General features: G+C 34.8%; 2 protein-coding genes, 1 long non-coding RNA gene and 1 pseudogene across 3 annotated transcripts; all 4 read left to right on the top strand.

The window, feature by feature from the left end:
- Window positions 1-43: 43 nt before the first annotated feature.
- On the top strand, window positions 44-1,468 carry LOC147948876 (uncharacterized; annotated as a pseudogene).
- A 1,730-nt stretch (window positions 1,469-3,198) lies between these two features.
- Window positions 3,199-4,300, top strand: LOC147948875 (uncharacterized). The gene is made up of 2 exons (XR_015573756.1): window positions 3,199-3,351; window positions 3,824-4,300. It is a non-coding gene; the product is annotated as an uncharacterized LOC147948875 (long non-coding RNA).
- Window positions 4,301-8,114: 3,814 nt separating this feature from the next.
- On the top strand, window positions 8,115-9,470 carry LOC104715399 (uncharacterized). Its single transcript, XM_087468984.1, has 4 exons — window positions 8,115-8,124; window positions 8,207-8,342; window positions 8,457-8,700; window positions 8,786-9,470. Exons 1-4 carry the CDS (start codon window positions 8,115-8,117, stop codon window positions 9,398-9,400), a joined length of 1,005 nt encoding a protein of 334 aa, XP_087325110.1. The 3' UTR covers window positions 9,401-9,470.
- Window positions 9,471-10,699: 1,229 nt separating this feature from the next.
- Window positions 10,700-11,266, top strand: LOC147948874 (uncharacterized). The gene has a single exon (XM_087468979.1). The coding sequence runs from the start codon at window positions 10,700-10,702 to the stop codon at window positions 11,264-11,266; it is 567 nt and encodes a 188-aa protein (XP_087325105.1).
- The last annotated feature ends 5,667 nt before the right edge of the window (window positions 11,267-16,933 follow it).

Raw genomic sequence — 16,933 nt, 5'->3', positions numbered from 1 at the left:
TGTTAACTATAGTGCATGACATGTTTTGCTAGTCAATTACAACATGCCACCTGGCAAGTGTATGAAAGAGGAGAACATCATGTTGACATTGCTGATTCCTGGACCAACTCAACCAGGAAACAGTATAAATGTGTATTTAGAACCTCTTATAGAGGATCTAAACCATCTGCGGGAGAAGGGAGAGGTAACGTATGATGCATTCAGTCGCTCTACATTCACTTTAAGAGCAATGCTTCTGTGGACCATTCAGGATTTTCCGGCATATGAAAATCTAGCAGGCTGCAAAGTTAAAGACATAATGGGTTGTCCTGTTTGCGGGAAGCACACAAATAGTTTGTGGTTGAGTAATTGTAGAAAGCACGTGTACATGTCTCACCAGAAGTCTCGGTCACCCAACCATGTTTATAGACGAAAGAAAGCATGGTCTGATGGTAAAGCTGAGCATGGAAGAAGAGGTAGGATTCTGACTGGTCATAAAATTTATCAAATACTATGGAGGCCTACAGCCGAGATGAGAACTTTGCAGGATTCTTTAAACTGTTTTATATCATGGCCTGGAAGTGGCTATGGAGGCCTACAGCCGAGATGAGAACTTTGCAGGATTCTTTAAACTGTTTTATTTCATGGCCTGTAAATAGAGTTGTGATTGAGACAACATCGAATGAATCCCCTGTTCTTCAGAAATCTACATCTAAGGGAGGAAGCATAAGATCTCATAATGAGATGTCCCCTGTAATTGCTAAATCTCCTAATCTTCCTGTATCTTCGACAGCAAGTCCAAGTTATCAGAAAGACAAGTCTCCAGAAACTCCAAAAGCTCCTTTGAAGAAACCTTTATTCAAAACAAAACCATCTCTGACAAGGGAATCTCCTCGTCAAAAATCACAGGTACATAATTGGTTGTGGTTGTTCTTGTTGTATGGATTTATTTTTTGTTGGTTGCTGCTTTCTGAAATTATTTTTTGCTTGTTGTTCTTGAAGCCATCTCTGACAGAGGCATCTCCTTGTCGCAAATCAAAGGTACATGTTTTTAATAACTTAAGACATAATTGCTGAACTGGTTTTATTTTTTTTGCTTGAGGTTGATTTCTTTATATATTTTTGGCTGGTTGTTCTTGAAGCGTCTTGCATTCAAAGAAAATCAAAAATGCAAGTTGATGGATATATCCGGAGAGAATCGCGTTGTTGCTGAAGGACGTTGGTCGTCTAGTAATCCTGATCAACATGTACATCACGTTAAATTGGGGCCTAATGCTTGTTGAGTATGGGTGGATATTGTGATTGTTAAAGATGCTGCAGTTTGAAGGCAAACTCCTGAAATCGAATATATGAAAGATGCACATGGATCTTATCTTGCCTGGCCAGAAGATAAAATTGTAATGGTGGGTATATACTTTAATTTTACATGTGTGCAAAATATGATGACAATAACAACTATTGACTATTTTTTTTTTTTCAGCAGGAATAAATTAATGAGGATAATTGATGTTTCAGATTGGGAAACGTGTTTTGTAGTTGAAAGACATAAGTACAGTAAAACCTCTATAAATTAATAATGTTGAGACCAAGATATTTTATTAATTTATTTATAAATTTATAATTATTATTTTATAGTGTAAATTAATAATTATTAATTTATAGGTATATTTTTAATTTTTTAATTTTTAAAAAGTTATGAATTGAGACAATTTTTGCAAAACAAGATTAATTTTGGATGTTGTAAATTTTATGGTATTGGAATTGAATGTGAAATAATTAAAAAAATATTATTGACAATGAATTACAAATATTATAGACAAATTCACTTATATATATGACATAAATATTCAAATTTATGAATAAGAATATCAATTCTCGTATTTTAATAGTCTATCAAACTATGAAAATGTAAATGATGCATATTTAGTAATTGAAAATTTTAAAAAGTTTTAGCTGTTTTATGAAATGTTATAGAATATTTTTTATATCATTATAGTTTGAAGATACAACATAACAATTGTTTTATATATATGAGGTTTAAGAGAAACATAGTTTACTATATCAGAATATATATATATATATTATGTAAATTTACATGATTATTAATTTATGATATTATTGGGACCATATATTACATAGGGATTTCAAAAAAATTATTATCTTATTATCTTATCGAATTTTGTTAATTTTTACACTGTCCCGACTAGGGACTAGCAAAATTTATAATGTTTATTAATTTATAGAGGTTTTACTGTACTTTCTGTTCTTTTGTGTCATACACTAGTCTTTGTCCCTTTGTTTTTATTTTTGGATTATAAGGTTGAATCATAATTTATATGTTTCAGATATTAATTTAATGGGACAAGTTATTTAATGTTTCTTTTTAACAAGTTTGAGATATATTTAAAAATATATATATATATAAAGATAATAAGCCATTTAGGTTGTTCAAGAAAAAAGCCAATTTTTAAAACGTTAGTTATATTATTAGTTAGGGATAATAATTTGGATACATACAAAATTAACATCAATAGATAAATAAACCAAATAGTTTTTGAAAAAATTAAAAAATAAGGAAAACAAATATTAACAATAAATAAATATTGATGACACAATTATGAATTATTAATATTAATTAACATTAAAAAGAAATATTTATATCATATATATAGTAATATAAGATATAAACCTCAAACCCTATACCCTAAACCCTTTACCCTAAATCTCTTAGTTGAAAGCATTATACACCAATATATGAAACATGAAATTAACAATGTAAAATATAATTTTATGTATATTTGTACATAATTATGAATTATTAATATTAGTTAGTATTATAAATAAATCTTTATATCATATAGTAATATAAGATATAGACCCCAAACCTTATACCCTAAAAACCTATACCCTAAATCTCTTACTTGAAAGCATTCTACACAAATTAACAATGTAAATATATAATTTTAAATTTTCAATTAAACTAGCTTTACCATATGAAACATTAATTTTTATTTAATTGTTACACCATATTCCAAAATTAATACAAAGAAAAATAACAAAATACTATACTAATAACATACAAATCGTGAAACAATTATCTCATTGGCTAATTGGTTAAGGTGTGGATCACCAAATTATTCATATCTACCGTTGATTAGAATACATCTAACGGTCAATAATCAGCTCTTTTTTTAATAACTTTTAATCATCTCGATATCTACTTTTCTCGAAGGAAACCCAATAAACTCAATCTCGAACCTTCTTTCACCATCGCCAAACACCAAAAAAAACACAGATTGAATCTAAAGAGGAACTCATATCATCTCTTTCACCATCGCCAAACACAACATAAAATCATCGCCGAATCTAAAGGTTTTATTATCTCTTTCTATTGCTTGTTTCTCGAATCCCCTGATTCTTTGTTTTTTGTTGTCGCTATTTTGCTTTCTCGATTCCTCTGTCAGAGATGGCTAATTGAATCTTAATAGTTTTTGGTTTCAATAATCTTAATAGATTTTCATTTATTGTTTGATGAAGTAGATCTGCCTTAAGACAATGAGTATTACAACATTGATTAGTTACTTCTTCAGTTTGGAATTAGGTTTTTTGCAGATATTCAATAGAATCCAACACTGATAGTCATTATTATTAGATTTAAGAAATAAAAAAAACAGGATCTTGTTAATATTTTGTCTGTTGAGAATGTAGATGGTGTTTTGCAGATTCTTGTTGATAGATCTATTCATTTTCAGGTTTCGGATCTTGTTATATTGTTTTCTTTTGCTTGTTGTGGTTGTTGATTAAAAACAAACATATCTAAACAATATCATATTTGGTTCTGCAGAAACTGTTACTTAAATGGAAGGTAAAAGACTCATATGCGGCCTCCCCGCTAAGAACGTTGTACCAACACTCAGACAACAGACACAACAGCAAGCAATCAACGATCAACAAACTGATGCGGATGATGAACTGAAGGAGATAACAAAGCTAGAGTTTAGAAGGTCCTGTGCTCACCTAGGCTACTTAATACGCATCGAACTAGAGGAAGAAGACATTGATCCACTGTACAAGCAAGTTTGGAAAAACATGCAACATGATACACGCAACAACACTGGTAATAAACGCCCAAAAGTAGAAAAAGGAGAGTCCTCAAACCGCAAGACTCTTTGAATAATAATGGCATGGTAATCACTCTTAGAGCGAGTTCATGTTCTTTTAGTTCATGTGATGTTTACATTTTGTCAAGTTAACTTTATGTAATATGATATTTTATGAGTCATTGTCTTTCATAAATTAAAACTAATTACATTTTGTGCAATTCAATGTTTCAAATAACAAATTATTATGCAACTCAATATATATTCAATATAGGTTAAATATAGATCCAAATTGGAATATAAACAGAATTTTCTCAGTGTCATGATAAATATTACATAGTACAAAATAAAAGCCAAGAAATCTTATATTATAGCACGAGAAAATGCTGGATTACATTATTAAACCGCAATTGATAAATGCTATTGTAAATGATGGTATAGCAAAGGGAAACCGCTATATAACGCTTTCCTATAGCAAGTATTTTGTGCTACTATAGTGTAAAATTCGAGAACTATAATGTCAGGAAACAATATCCACCAGCACATATAATGTGTTATCATTACAAGTTACACAGCACAAAATGTTTGCTATAAAAACAAACATAATAGCACAAACTGAGTGCTAGTTACTAATATAAAATAGCGGAGTATTAGCGCTATAATAGGTCAATCTACCATAGCGCGTAAAAACTGCTGTGGTAGGGGAGGGGGTCTACTATAGCTCCTCATTATACAGCGTTTTCAAATGCGCTACGAAAACCCTTTAGTAGCATTATCCGTGTGCTACCGAAGCTCATTTTTCTTGTAGTGTATTAAACTTTTATCTTGTTTAAAAAGTTGGCAACCTGGCACAGGTTATTTATAGTAGTGGAAGCTTGATGCAATATGTATCTCAAATGTGATAAATGGTTCTGGTCAGAGCCGTGCTTCAGCAGGAGAAAAAGAAGTGGCCGCCTACATTCTGGAAAAATGTTAAGGGTGTTAATAGGTGTATAAACTTATATACATTACCTTGTATGGGAAAGTAACACAACAAAAACATATAGAAGAATTGCGTTCCGTGCAAATTAATTTGAATCTGAACTTAAAATTTGCATATTTGACATTGTGTCTTTTTCTATACATATATACTAGGAGATATCCTGTGCTGTACAGCACGGATCAATATATTTTCTAAAAATAATAATACAATAATAATAAACTTATTGTTATATTTCTTTTAAAAAATATATTTTATTTGAGATAGTATTTATTTTTAATATTGTAATTGTTCAGTAAATCTATATATATATATATTTTTGAATACTAATTATTTTAGAATATTATAGTTTTTAGTTTGTTTGATGTATAATACAGTTTTATATTGCTTGTTTGCATTATTTGCATCATTATTTTGTGAAATATTTTGAGGTAGTAATTATAATATTGTAATTATGAGTAAATAAAATTTATAAATTTATCAGGCACATAAATTTAGTTTTACCAATCCGCCAATGTGTAAAATTAAAATACATATTTTTTTTTCATAGATTGAGTAATATATCTTTGATTTTAAAAATTCTAATCATAACATATGCATAAATTTTTTTACATATTTATTAATCATAAGTATTATATGATAATTCAAAATAATTTGTAAATAAAATTAAAGAAAGGTGATAGGAGAACCATAATTTAAAATCTTAACAAAATCTTCCAAATCTAGTCATTAAAAATAATCATATTATCTACTTGGATATAAAATCTTAGTTTTAAAAATTCTGATTGGTTATATATTTAAAAAAATAAATAATAATTTTCGTCCATAATTAATTAGTCCATAATATTTTTTTTTTGAAAATTAATAATTATTTAAAAGATTTTATTAGAAAATTCTGATATATTGTTTATATTTGGTCAAAGTATTTATTATCTTCATTAAATTAAGTAATTAATTTTTATTAAATATTTTAAAGAGCATTTGAATGTAAATTTTTACACTTTTTAAGGTTAGTTTCATATTTATACTTCTCAATTAATATAGTAGGATATATATATATATATATATATATGTCCCAAGGTAAGAATAAGGAATGCTCGTGGTTTTGATAGTCAAACGGTTCAATTTGACATTGATTCATGTAATTTAATTAAATACAGCGATTTTTTTCTTCGATAATTAGTTGATTTTGGCTATAAAAAACACGTAAATGAAAATATAAAATTACATAAACATTTTTCTTTCCTTTAAAGAAAAGAAAGTTACATCTCACAATTGAAATTAAAGAAAAACAACATTTTCCAAAAAAAAAGAAAAAAAAAAAAGAGAGACAACATAGCCAAAAATGTCAAATATTTCAAATTAACATGAAAAAAATTAATAATAAATAAAATTGGGGTGATAAGTCACCAGTCGGATGTCAAATACAATCCACACAACAATATATGGCTTTGGACCCTATGATAAACACTGGGAATGGACAATGGCGCTTACATCTCTTGCAAATTGGTCTGGAGAGGGAACTGTTGAGAATAACCCGAACATCTATCAATTCGAGATTTTTATCTTTAACTGAGTAGTGGTGAAAAGAGACCTTTTCTGTTTCACTAGGTTTCATGTACATGTCTTTTCCAAATAGACAATCAACATGTAGAGCTGTACTGCAGTCATTGCATTTATATTTATATTTATATTTATCAATGTCTTTTCTAATAATAATAATAAACTTATTGTTATATTTTTTAAAAAAAATTATTTTGTTTAAGATAATATTTATTTTTAATATTATAATTGTTTGGTAAATCTATATATATATATATATATATATATATATATCTTTTTAAATACTAATTATTTTAGAATATTATAGTTTTTAATTTGTTTGATGTATAATACAATTTTATATTGCTTGTTTATATTATTTGCATCATTATTTTGTGAAATATTTTGAAGTAGTAATAATAATATTGTAATTGTGAGTAAATAAAATTTATGAATTTATCAGCTACATAAATTTAGTTCTACCAATCTGCCAATATGAAAAAATTAAATACACATTTTTTCTTCATAGATTGAGTATTACATCTTTGATTTTAAAAATTCAAATCACACATATGCAGAAATGTTTTTACATATTTATTAATCATAAGTATTATATGATAATTCAAAACAATTTGTAAATAAAATAAAGGGAAATTACCTAGAATATTGCATAGAAGTAGGTTTATTACTAGACTAACACGTTGAGATTTCTGTCTTACTAGAATAACACATAAAAGTTTGCAAATTACTTCTATATCTGAGTTGTGTGTTTTATTACGATTTATGCCATTCTCTTTTAAAACGAAGATCTTAAAAGGGGAAAATAAAAAGATCATAAACCTAAGTCGATCCCTTGAATCTTTGTGTTGTTTGTCTTACGATTGTTGGGTTGAGATCAGCTATTTTTAGATAGCTTGCGGCGTGAAAAGAATCTGTGTGGAGGACGTTTGGCTGGAGGACCACTGACGGCGAGTTGACGGCGAGGTGGTTTGAAGTAGAGGAGGAGGGAAATAAAGCGATTTGCTCAGAGGTAAATTTCTATATCGTGGTTTAGTCTCTATTGCTTACTGTTTTCTTATACCCGAGTATTACATAGTAGCCCTTGTATATTGTATGTTAGTTTTCTGTATGTTGTTGAGCTCTGTTTTTTGGAAGATATTTGTGTGACTTCATGTTGCTTCGTTGCTAATATAAGCAACAAATGTTTTGTGATATTGAATTAATAACTAAACTAAAGCTTCTGTCGTAGATATGGGGTCAAGCAAGAGGTATCCAAGTAGGTTGTATGGGGTTGGTAATTTTCCACTGCCGATGAGAAGCATGCACCACGATTGTAGTTTGTCCAATCTTGGTGGTTTGAAAGGCTTTGTTGGTGATGAGGTGTATGACAAAATAAGAAAGAATTCGCAGCTGAGAGTTCTATTGGATCTAGCCGAATCTGACTACCTGTTTTGTGGGAAGACCATCCATTATCTATTATCCAATCAATTGGCAATAAACATTCCTTCGGAGGTATGGTTTTTGGTTGGAGGAAAGCCGCTGAGGTTCTCTCTATATGAATATGAAGAAATTAGTGGTTTGAATTGTGAGAAGATTGATGAAACAGAGTTTGAAGTCGATCATACACCTTTATGGGCGGCTTTAAAGGTGAAATCTTTTAATGGACCCAACTGGGAGGAGCTAGTTGAGGGTTTGAGAAGCTGCCGTGGGTGGTCTGATGAAATGAAGACGCAGATAGCTCGGTTGTATCTTGTTCATGTTGGAGTGCTTGGTTTATCAAGGAACAGTCGGATTCCTCTGGAATACGCTAAAAGGGTGTTGAATGAATAAGCATTTGAGAGTTTTCAATGGGGTAGGGTTGGATTCAAGAATTTAGTTGATTCCATCAAAGTCCTTGGGTTACCTAACAATGCTTATACCCTCCATGGATGTGTCCATGTATTGCTGATATGGGCATTTGAGAGCGTGAAGGTGCTGGGGGCTAGCTACGGGAATGTAAGAGAAGGTGTAGATTTGCCTCTGTTAAGGTGGAGAGGAGGGAGGCCAAGGAAGGATATCGAAGCCTTCATATCCGGGAGCAAACTCCTTAATAATGGGGAGGTATGCCTTCAATTTACGTATACATTATTTGTCTGCATTTTTTCTTTGTGATAGATTATTAAAAGTTATGGTATCTGAAATGCAGCTTCAGGTGAAGCATTTAGTACCTAAACCTTTGGAGTTCATATATCCAGATTGGCCAGGACAGTATTGTATGTATGGTGTAGGAGAAGGTTTGAAGAAGAAACTGGATAATCTGCTGTTAGACGTGATCAATGGCGAAGTGGATGAAAGAGAATGGGATTGTGTAAAAAAAAGGAAGGGGGAACATACGAAGAAGAGGGAGAGGAGGCAACATGTTGCAGGGGTAAGTGACGATGATTTCCTTGAAACAGCCCCAACCAGCATCCGTAATGTCCCCAATAATGCGAAGGAGCAGAAAGAAAGTGTTGGGGACAAATGTTCAGCAGAGAAGGCGTCTGGAGATAAGCATTCAGGTGTGCAGGGTGAAGATGGTAGTGGAAGGTTATTTACTATGGTTGAAACACTAGGGGCGAAAATGGATAATATTCAGATATCGTTTTCTAGAGCAATAGCGGAAGTTGTGTTCAAACTTCAAGGTATGGAGAGTAGGATGGGTAACTTTGAGAGTGACGTTCAACTATTGAAGAAAGTTGTTATCAACACAACGGATGGAGGAGCGCATACGCAAGGACCTCTTACATTAAGAAATGACGAACAAAAAATAGAGGAGGTATGATCTGCGTACCGTATTGATAAAATTGTTATTATATATCTATTGTTCAGTATGAAGTCTTTGTATTTATCTATTCGAGGACACAATATCAATTTCATTTTTATGAAGTTGTATAATTTTGTAATTATTTTGATATATGATTTTTTTCGTACACAACCAATTTAGCAATTTGTATACTTTGTCTCTAGTTTAACAGCGTCATATTATATTTCAAATGTCTTGTATATAACGTCAAATACATGTCTTTTTTTTCAAGTCATGGCTATATCAGATAAAGCATTCGGACAAGGATGGTTATAAAGTTGCTAGTTGTGTTAGGAATCCGTTAGCCATTAAGGATAAGGTCATGTGGTCTGGGAGTATTAAAATCGAACCAGAGGACAGTGTAGAGCGAATTCCAAAGCAGATGGTAGACAGTGTACAGCGTGTCAAAAGAGTACAGAGTTGGGAGAGAGAGGAAGGCGATAAAAGAGCAAAGTATAATGACAAAGTTGATGGAGCAGGTGCTCAACCCGTTCCTATTAATGTTATCCATCCGGTAAGTGGTGGTAACCCTAGCTCGTCGGATCGAAAGTGCGAATCTGTTGTGGATTTAACCAAGGGGACCAGCAGTCCTGCATCGTCTCATACAGTGAAAGATAAGGAGAAAGCCAGGTATTTTGCATATTTGTTACAAAAGGTGTTTCCTCCATCAAGAAAGCTTGATCTTCTATTAGTAGATCCAGTGGGCACCAACATAGGGTTAAACCCTAATGACGAATCAATGCGAGCTGCATTAATGACCCGACGTGAAAGCCACATTGTAGTCCTATCTCCCGCAGTGTACGATCCTTTTAGTAAGGCAATTCCTGAGAAAATTGCAAAGCTGATGTCCTTCCTAACTGATGATTTGTAAGTCTTCATTTAGAGTTGTATATAATTAGTGTCTATATTCGGATTTGAGGACTACGATCTATAACTGATTTGTTAATTTTGGTATTCAGGGCTAAAGTACCTTGCACTGGAAATGCCGAATTTTATTTTTGCCTCCTGACCCCTAAACAATTGTGGCCAACTACAACATTCGGCTGGTTATGGGATGCGGTAAGCTTCGTAGCATAACATTTGACGCAGTTAGCTATGGTATACTAATGCCTGATAGATGTCACTCGTGTTGCAGCACATGGTTACATGTATGCATATGTTCCGTATTAGGGGGACGCAAACGCCATCCCCATATAAAACAGATCGTATTGCTTTTCTCGATCCTTTGTTTGTTAGTATGTGGGCATTCGAATTCCCTAAAATGGAAGCCTCTAATCAATGGGTTTTGGAGAAGGTTATTTTGAGACGTATGTGGGAAGGCTGCCAAAATACGGAATGACAAACAAGGTGTGGGTTGACGATGTAGACACCCTGCTCTTCCCATACAACCTCGATAACAACCATTGGGTAGCCATCGAAGCTGACTTAGTCCAGTGGAGGCTAAGAGTTTACGATAGCATAAACAGCGGTAGAACCGACGAGAGTCTACAAAAGAAGTGCAAACCGTTCGCAAAAATGATCCCACGCTTGATACAAGCATATAACCGGAGGTACAAAGATGAGCATATCGGGGCGGCGGCATTTAGTTACTACCGGGTGAAAACACTCCCACAGAACTATCAACAAGGTGACTGTGGTGTGTACACGTTGAAGTGCTTAGAGTGTATAGCTCTTGGAGTAAATTACACAGGCCTATGTGATGCGGCCATGCCTTCTATTAGGATGAAACTTGCTGCAGACGTGTTTGATGAGGTCCCAGACCGAGACTGCTTTCTCCAACTAGATGCTACGTCGGAGACAGTAGATTATCCGGAAGCTGAGTTCAACTCGGGATCAAAAAGTTGAAGAGGTTCCATGTACATTACCGGAGCAGTATGATTTTGCAAAATTGAAGATTGGTTTTACGCGTGTTGCTAATAGAAGATGCGTGTTTGGTCATTTTTTTGGTAACATGTGGGATTTGAGGATGTCGTTCTTAGATTTTCTGAGGTCTGGTCACTCACATAGCTCCTATCGGTTGTTTGTAAACCCTCTTCAGGTGTAGTGTTTTTTGTATATTGGAGGGTCTAGATATGTATCATTATGACGTCTTTCTAACCAGTATTAGTATATGTTAGGCCTTTATCAGATGTGTACGTACCATCAGCTAAGTAACGGCCTTATTATGGTCTGTGTACACACGTACGTATATTCATATGTGTACGTACCATCAACTCAGTAACGGCCTTATTATGGTCTGTGTACACACGTACGTATATTCATATGTGTACGTACCATCAACTAAGTAACGGCCTTATTATGGTCTGTGTACACACGTACGTATATTTATGGTCTGTGTACACACGTACGTATATTCATCAGTGTACGTACAATCGATTTTCTAACGTTATAGACTTGATTTTTAGGTCCATGGTTGGTGCTTAGTTTCTATCCATTTTGAGCACACTAACTTGTCCCTACTGGCAATCCTATGATATGATGAGCGTGATGTGATTAAATTGTATTCAAATTCAGCGAACTAATCATCCTGACAGACTGTTACGGATCATATGGACCACCTGCGTGAAAGTAATAAGTACAACCATGAAGAATGTTTATTCGCTACTTAATTTATCGGACCAATAGCAGCTTCGTAGACGTCCATCGCGAATTCTTTCGGAAATTGTCAATATTGTTGTCGGTGATCTTCAAGCAATCATTAATCGGTTTGCCCATGCTCAACAGTTCTAAAAACTTCATAGTAAAAGGTCCACAATCTCCCGTCCTCAAGTTTTGTCCTACTTGGCTAACCCTTTCAGCGGTAAATGGATCGAGAGGGTAATTGACATCGATAACCCTCTGAAGTAGGTACGGTATCATCTCACACACCGGCTTGATCCGGGACATTGCAAGAGTTTCTCTGGAGGAGGTCATCAAAGGATCGTAAATGGAAACATGTCTCTTTATAAGATTTATGCCCACTCCTACCCAATGCTTAGATTTCCAGTTCATTGGAGCATATATAACGTCGACATCTGTAACCCACTTCAACCTTGGTTCGTGGTGCATCCTTTCCCCATTGACGATGTCAATGAGTACTTTGTCCCATCTGAAATTCCGTTTCGCCGTGCTCCTGTTGAATGCTTGGAACCTTCTTGTCAACTCGTAAAAGAGAACGGAGTCCAAAATTACGGTCCTTTGTTTTATCATTTCTTCTCCGTTTTTGTGCCACAGCGTTAGGGCAATCATCTCCATGTGCTGCAGATGCAGTTAAACGCAAACCGGTCGGATTTAAATCCAACAAGAAACCATGAACACCCCAAAATCGTATAGTTAAAGTTTAAAATATGTACCTGACTATGGACCCATTTTTGGGACGATATAAGAGTAGAGAAGAATAGGATATCTGCCTTGCAGAATCCGAAAAAGGTGTGTACCCTGCGAAATTTTGTAATTATGAATATCCTATATCAATGATTGAGCATATCAATATGTCATCGGAGTAATATATACTACACTTACACATTATCTTGTTTTATCATCTCGGTGAATTTGGCGAATTTCCCATCAGCAACATCTTCCATAGGGTCGTATGAAACCGACCCTGCTTTTATCACTATGGCTTCGGATGGTTGACTCGCACGTATCTCCATTATCACTTCTTCTGCGCGTCCTGTTTCATCTACAATAATAACCGACTTGCGGCACTAAATTGTCTGAGTCACCGGGAATACATTCCTCCCCGGGACTTTGATCTGGTTGACCTCTAGTCTCTTTACAGCCCTCTTCGACATCGCGTTCGTTGGGTATTGCTTGGTCTCCGGCCTAATAAGATGCACGTAAATGATTAGTTGTGACGTACACTGGACCATCTAAGTAGACACTATAAATATGGCAAATATTTGAAATAAAAAATAATTTTGCACTATTGGAGGTTAACTGTTGTTTCTATTTGTACATGTCCATCAGTTTTGTTACAGCCCTCCTTGCCATCGCTTTCCTTTTGTAGTGCTTGGACTTCGGCCTAATAAGATGTACGTACATAGATTCATACTTACGTACACTAATGTCACAAATACTCGAAATCATCAAAGTTAGACACTTGCCTCTTGTTGACCGTCAACTGCAGTTTCATTTTCTACAGGTATTTCGGTTTTGTTACAACCCTCATCTGACTTGCCTTCCTGACGTCTTATGTCCCCTCCGTTACTGTTAAACCACTCGACTTTCCCGCCTTCTTGATGCAGTTCTTCCCCATCCTCCTATTCAAAATAATGAAACTTTTAAGACGCGTGTTCGTAGTAGGAACTTGGTACAAGCTCAATTTTTCACACGTGTAGATTAGAGGAGATAAACAAATAACCGAATATATATGAGATCCACAGATGGTTATCCCTTTTATGGTTACTTCCTGACCTACCATTTTGTTACAATGCAGATCAGGTTCCATTTTAGTATTCAGCTGCAGCAATATCTGTTCAATTAAAGGTGGACAATGCTTTATTACGAATATAGTGTTGTAATCTCCATTTCGTGTCAAATACTTACATCGGATACGGTTTTAGTTGGTGATAGCTCGACAGCAATGTCCCCCGCGTCATAATCTTGGCGACACTCATTAACTCCATTGTCCGGGGATGGTTCGTTCATGCCACAGTCGTTATTATCGGTTACCCACTCATTAATATGAGTACGGGTTGTATCCTACGGTCAAATATATAAAGCGTATATGATAGGTGCATAAGCAAAAACACCCCCATTACGTTGATTGAATCGCATTCTAAAGAGGATCTTGTTGTCCATTACTTGGCCTCCAACTAAAGAATCACCACTGACATAGTGTTGACCATCTATGGCATCCTTCGAACCATCAGTATTCCGATCACCCTCTGCACACCACGATAGCAACATAATTTAATATATGTAAGTAGTGAAAAAATTACAACCCTTAAGCTATTTGTCATATCAACCTTAGCAGTGTCAGCGTATCCCCTGTTTCTGACCTTCTCTCCCTTTTTTTTCATAACCATTACTGAACTCATTCTTCGAAACTTTATAGTTTTCCCTCTTCTTTTTTTTTGAATACTTCTTCTCTGAAACTGTATGCGAAGCGTAAGAAGGTTCCCCATGTTCGTTTCTTTTAACCTCCAATAGTGCAGCTCTTATCTCCTTGCGGATCTCTGTGCGTACGAAAATCTCCATGTTTGCCTGATTTTCCTTCATCAGTGCTTCTTGTTTCCTGTAGAACTGGCTTAGTTCCGCCGCATACCTTTCAAATTGGTCATCGTCCAAACGTTCATCAACAATGGGCGTACCCCCCGGTCGCCCATCAGTTCTCGTGCTCTTCTCTTTCTTATTGTCAATTGTTGCGGTGTCTGCTCTTTTCCTCTTCCGACAGTCAACTGTAACTATATCACCAATTAACCATTAATTTTTAAAAAAATTATCTTTATAGTGAAGCCCTTTGTAATGTATAAATGTTTTTAATACCTTTCTCTTCGGGACGTGTCTGTTTTGGACACCTATCATCACCTCCCATCCATATTGCCTCATCCCATTTGTGGCCAGCTTTAATAAGATTTTCAATGTTGTCAACTTGATGGTCTTCCTCTTCGTCACGCCGCTTCAATTCTCCACTATCACAATGCTCCCCACTACCAACCATCCGTCTAATAACCACCTATAATATGATTACAAATATATATACATTTGACAAAACTGATAGATTCAGGTCGTTAACGTATTATATCAACCAAGTACATACCTCTTTAGCAGCCTCGCATGCAAATATGTCTGTTGTCTTGATTGGCCGCAGTTTAGCCAGATTGTGGATCGATCTTCGATTAAACGCCTGATCTTGAACGTTAGATGGTACTAATCTTGCAATTGCTGGGACAGATTGGAAAGCCAGCAGCTGGAGTGCTAGAGGAAATCCATGAACAGCAACTTATTGTTGCTTCAAAGTTTTTATTATGCAGTCTACGTCTGCTGGACATTTAAATCCTGTAATAGTCTCCAGCGTCCGTTCAAATGACAACCTTCCCCATGGATATTTGAAAAAAAAATCAATATTCTTGGTCATCTCCATTGTCTTCGGATCTGGTTTTACTGGTTGCGTGGCGCATGTTAGAACTCCATCAACTATTATTATCAGCGCTAAAGCTAGTTTCTGCCACGTTTCCATTTCCTCAGTCTCCAACCTTTTGACCAACTCGGAGATCATTGGTTCTATGTTTTCCCCGAATAGAACTTCCCAAACAGTCTTACATCCTTTATCCGTTTTTGTAGCTCTTTCCACATCTCTCTTTTTTGGATAATTTCCACATTCGAGACCTGTCAACTCTGCAAATTCCTGTAATCCAAACTTGATTGGATTGCCACCAAACACAATCCACATCTCATGCCGCTTTTTGGTCACCAATTGACGGCAAACAAATCCATGAACTAGTTTACCGGAGAACGAGATCTTGTTAGCAGGGATACAAAAAAGCTGCCTAAATGGAGACTCTAACAAGTTTTCCATTTCTTTTGTTCCACTCAGCACCCTCGATATTGTAGAAAGATATTCCGGTTTTGAATACGCATTTATCTTGGTTTTGAGAGGGTAATGGTCAAGAGCAAATAACCTCCTCGGTAGATCCAAGCTCAATTGAGGAACGATCTCTACAGCCTCGGGATCCATCCTATCACCATGAAGTAACGTACATATTAATATGTACGTACACTAAACCAATTAACCCTAATACAAATGTCTACCAAAGTTTAATTCTGTTGACGATTACGGTTATTTATCCTCTGCCCGCCACAGATACACTACTATTCATCGATTTCACATCCTGGGCTACTCAAAGCGATTCTTAAATGTATTTGCTATATACTCTTCCAACATAATATAGAACTTGGGGGTACAATCTCTCTTCCAATTTAAAGTAAGAATCCAAGAGAAACACTTACCTTCTGATTCAACACCGGTGATGAAAGAGGGATCGAAACTAGTCGCCTTTCTCTGATTTCACCCGGCCTCTGTAATCTCTTCTTCCTTAAATGTTCCGTCGCCGACTTCTATGGAGTGTCGTTTTGTAGTACTTATCCCAGATCTAAACACCTTAATTCAAAAAATCGGGATGTAAAACAACCCTGTCGGACATCCGAATGCGCCGTCACAGCTGAGGCCTCAGTTTTCCGTCTATTACTAAGAACGAAGATTTTGCCTCTACTACTAAACTATTTTAAAATAATTTTTTATTTATAAACAGTGCAATGGCTGAGCTTTTCTTTAAATATTTTTATTCAAATTATACAGTTCTTCAACGTTATTGGTTCATTTACACTATATATCAGCCTTTATTTGTCTGGTTAAACCATCATTCACTATTCCTTGATGTTTTATAAAGTTTTACATTGAATTGGTTTGTTAAATGAACCAATATATTTTCCGCCAATATATAATGTCGACTATAGGGTCATAATTAAGTAGTGCATGCGATGTCTCGTCTTCGCTTAACCGGCAGTTACACATGTTAAATATCTAAA

Source organism: Camelina sativa, chromosome 2, assembly GCF_030686135.1.
Source record: "Camelina sativa cultivar CO46 ecotype springtype chromosome 2, ASM3068613v1".
Taxonomy (NCBI): Eukaryota; Viridiplantae; Streptophyta; class Magnoliopsida; order Brassicales; family Brassicaceae; genus Camelina; species Camelina sativa.
This window is presented reverse-complemented; position numbering and strand designations above follow the sequence as displayed.

Coding starts and splice junctions, on each gene's coding strand:
- LOC104715399 (XM_087468984.1), top strand. Junction 8,343..8,456: donor ATGAAGACGCAGATAGCTCG/GTTGTATCTTGT, acceptor TCAATGGGGTAG/GGTTGGATTCAAGAATTTAG. Junction 8,701..8,785: donor AACTCCTTAATAATGGGGAG/GTATGCCTTCAA, acceptor TCTGAAATGCAG/CTTCAGGTGAAGCATTTAGT.
- LOC147948874 (XM_087468979.1), top strand. CDS start 10,700: ATGGGTTTTGGAGAAGGTTATTTTGAGACGTATGTGGGAAGGCTGCCA.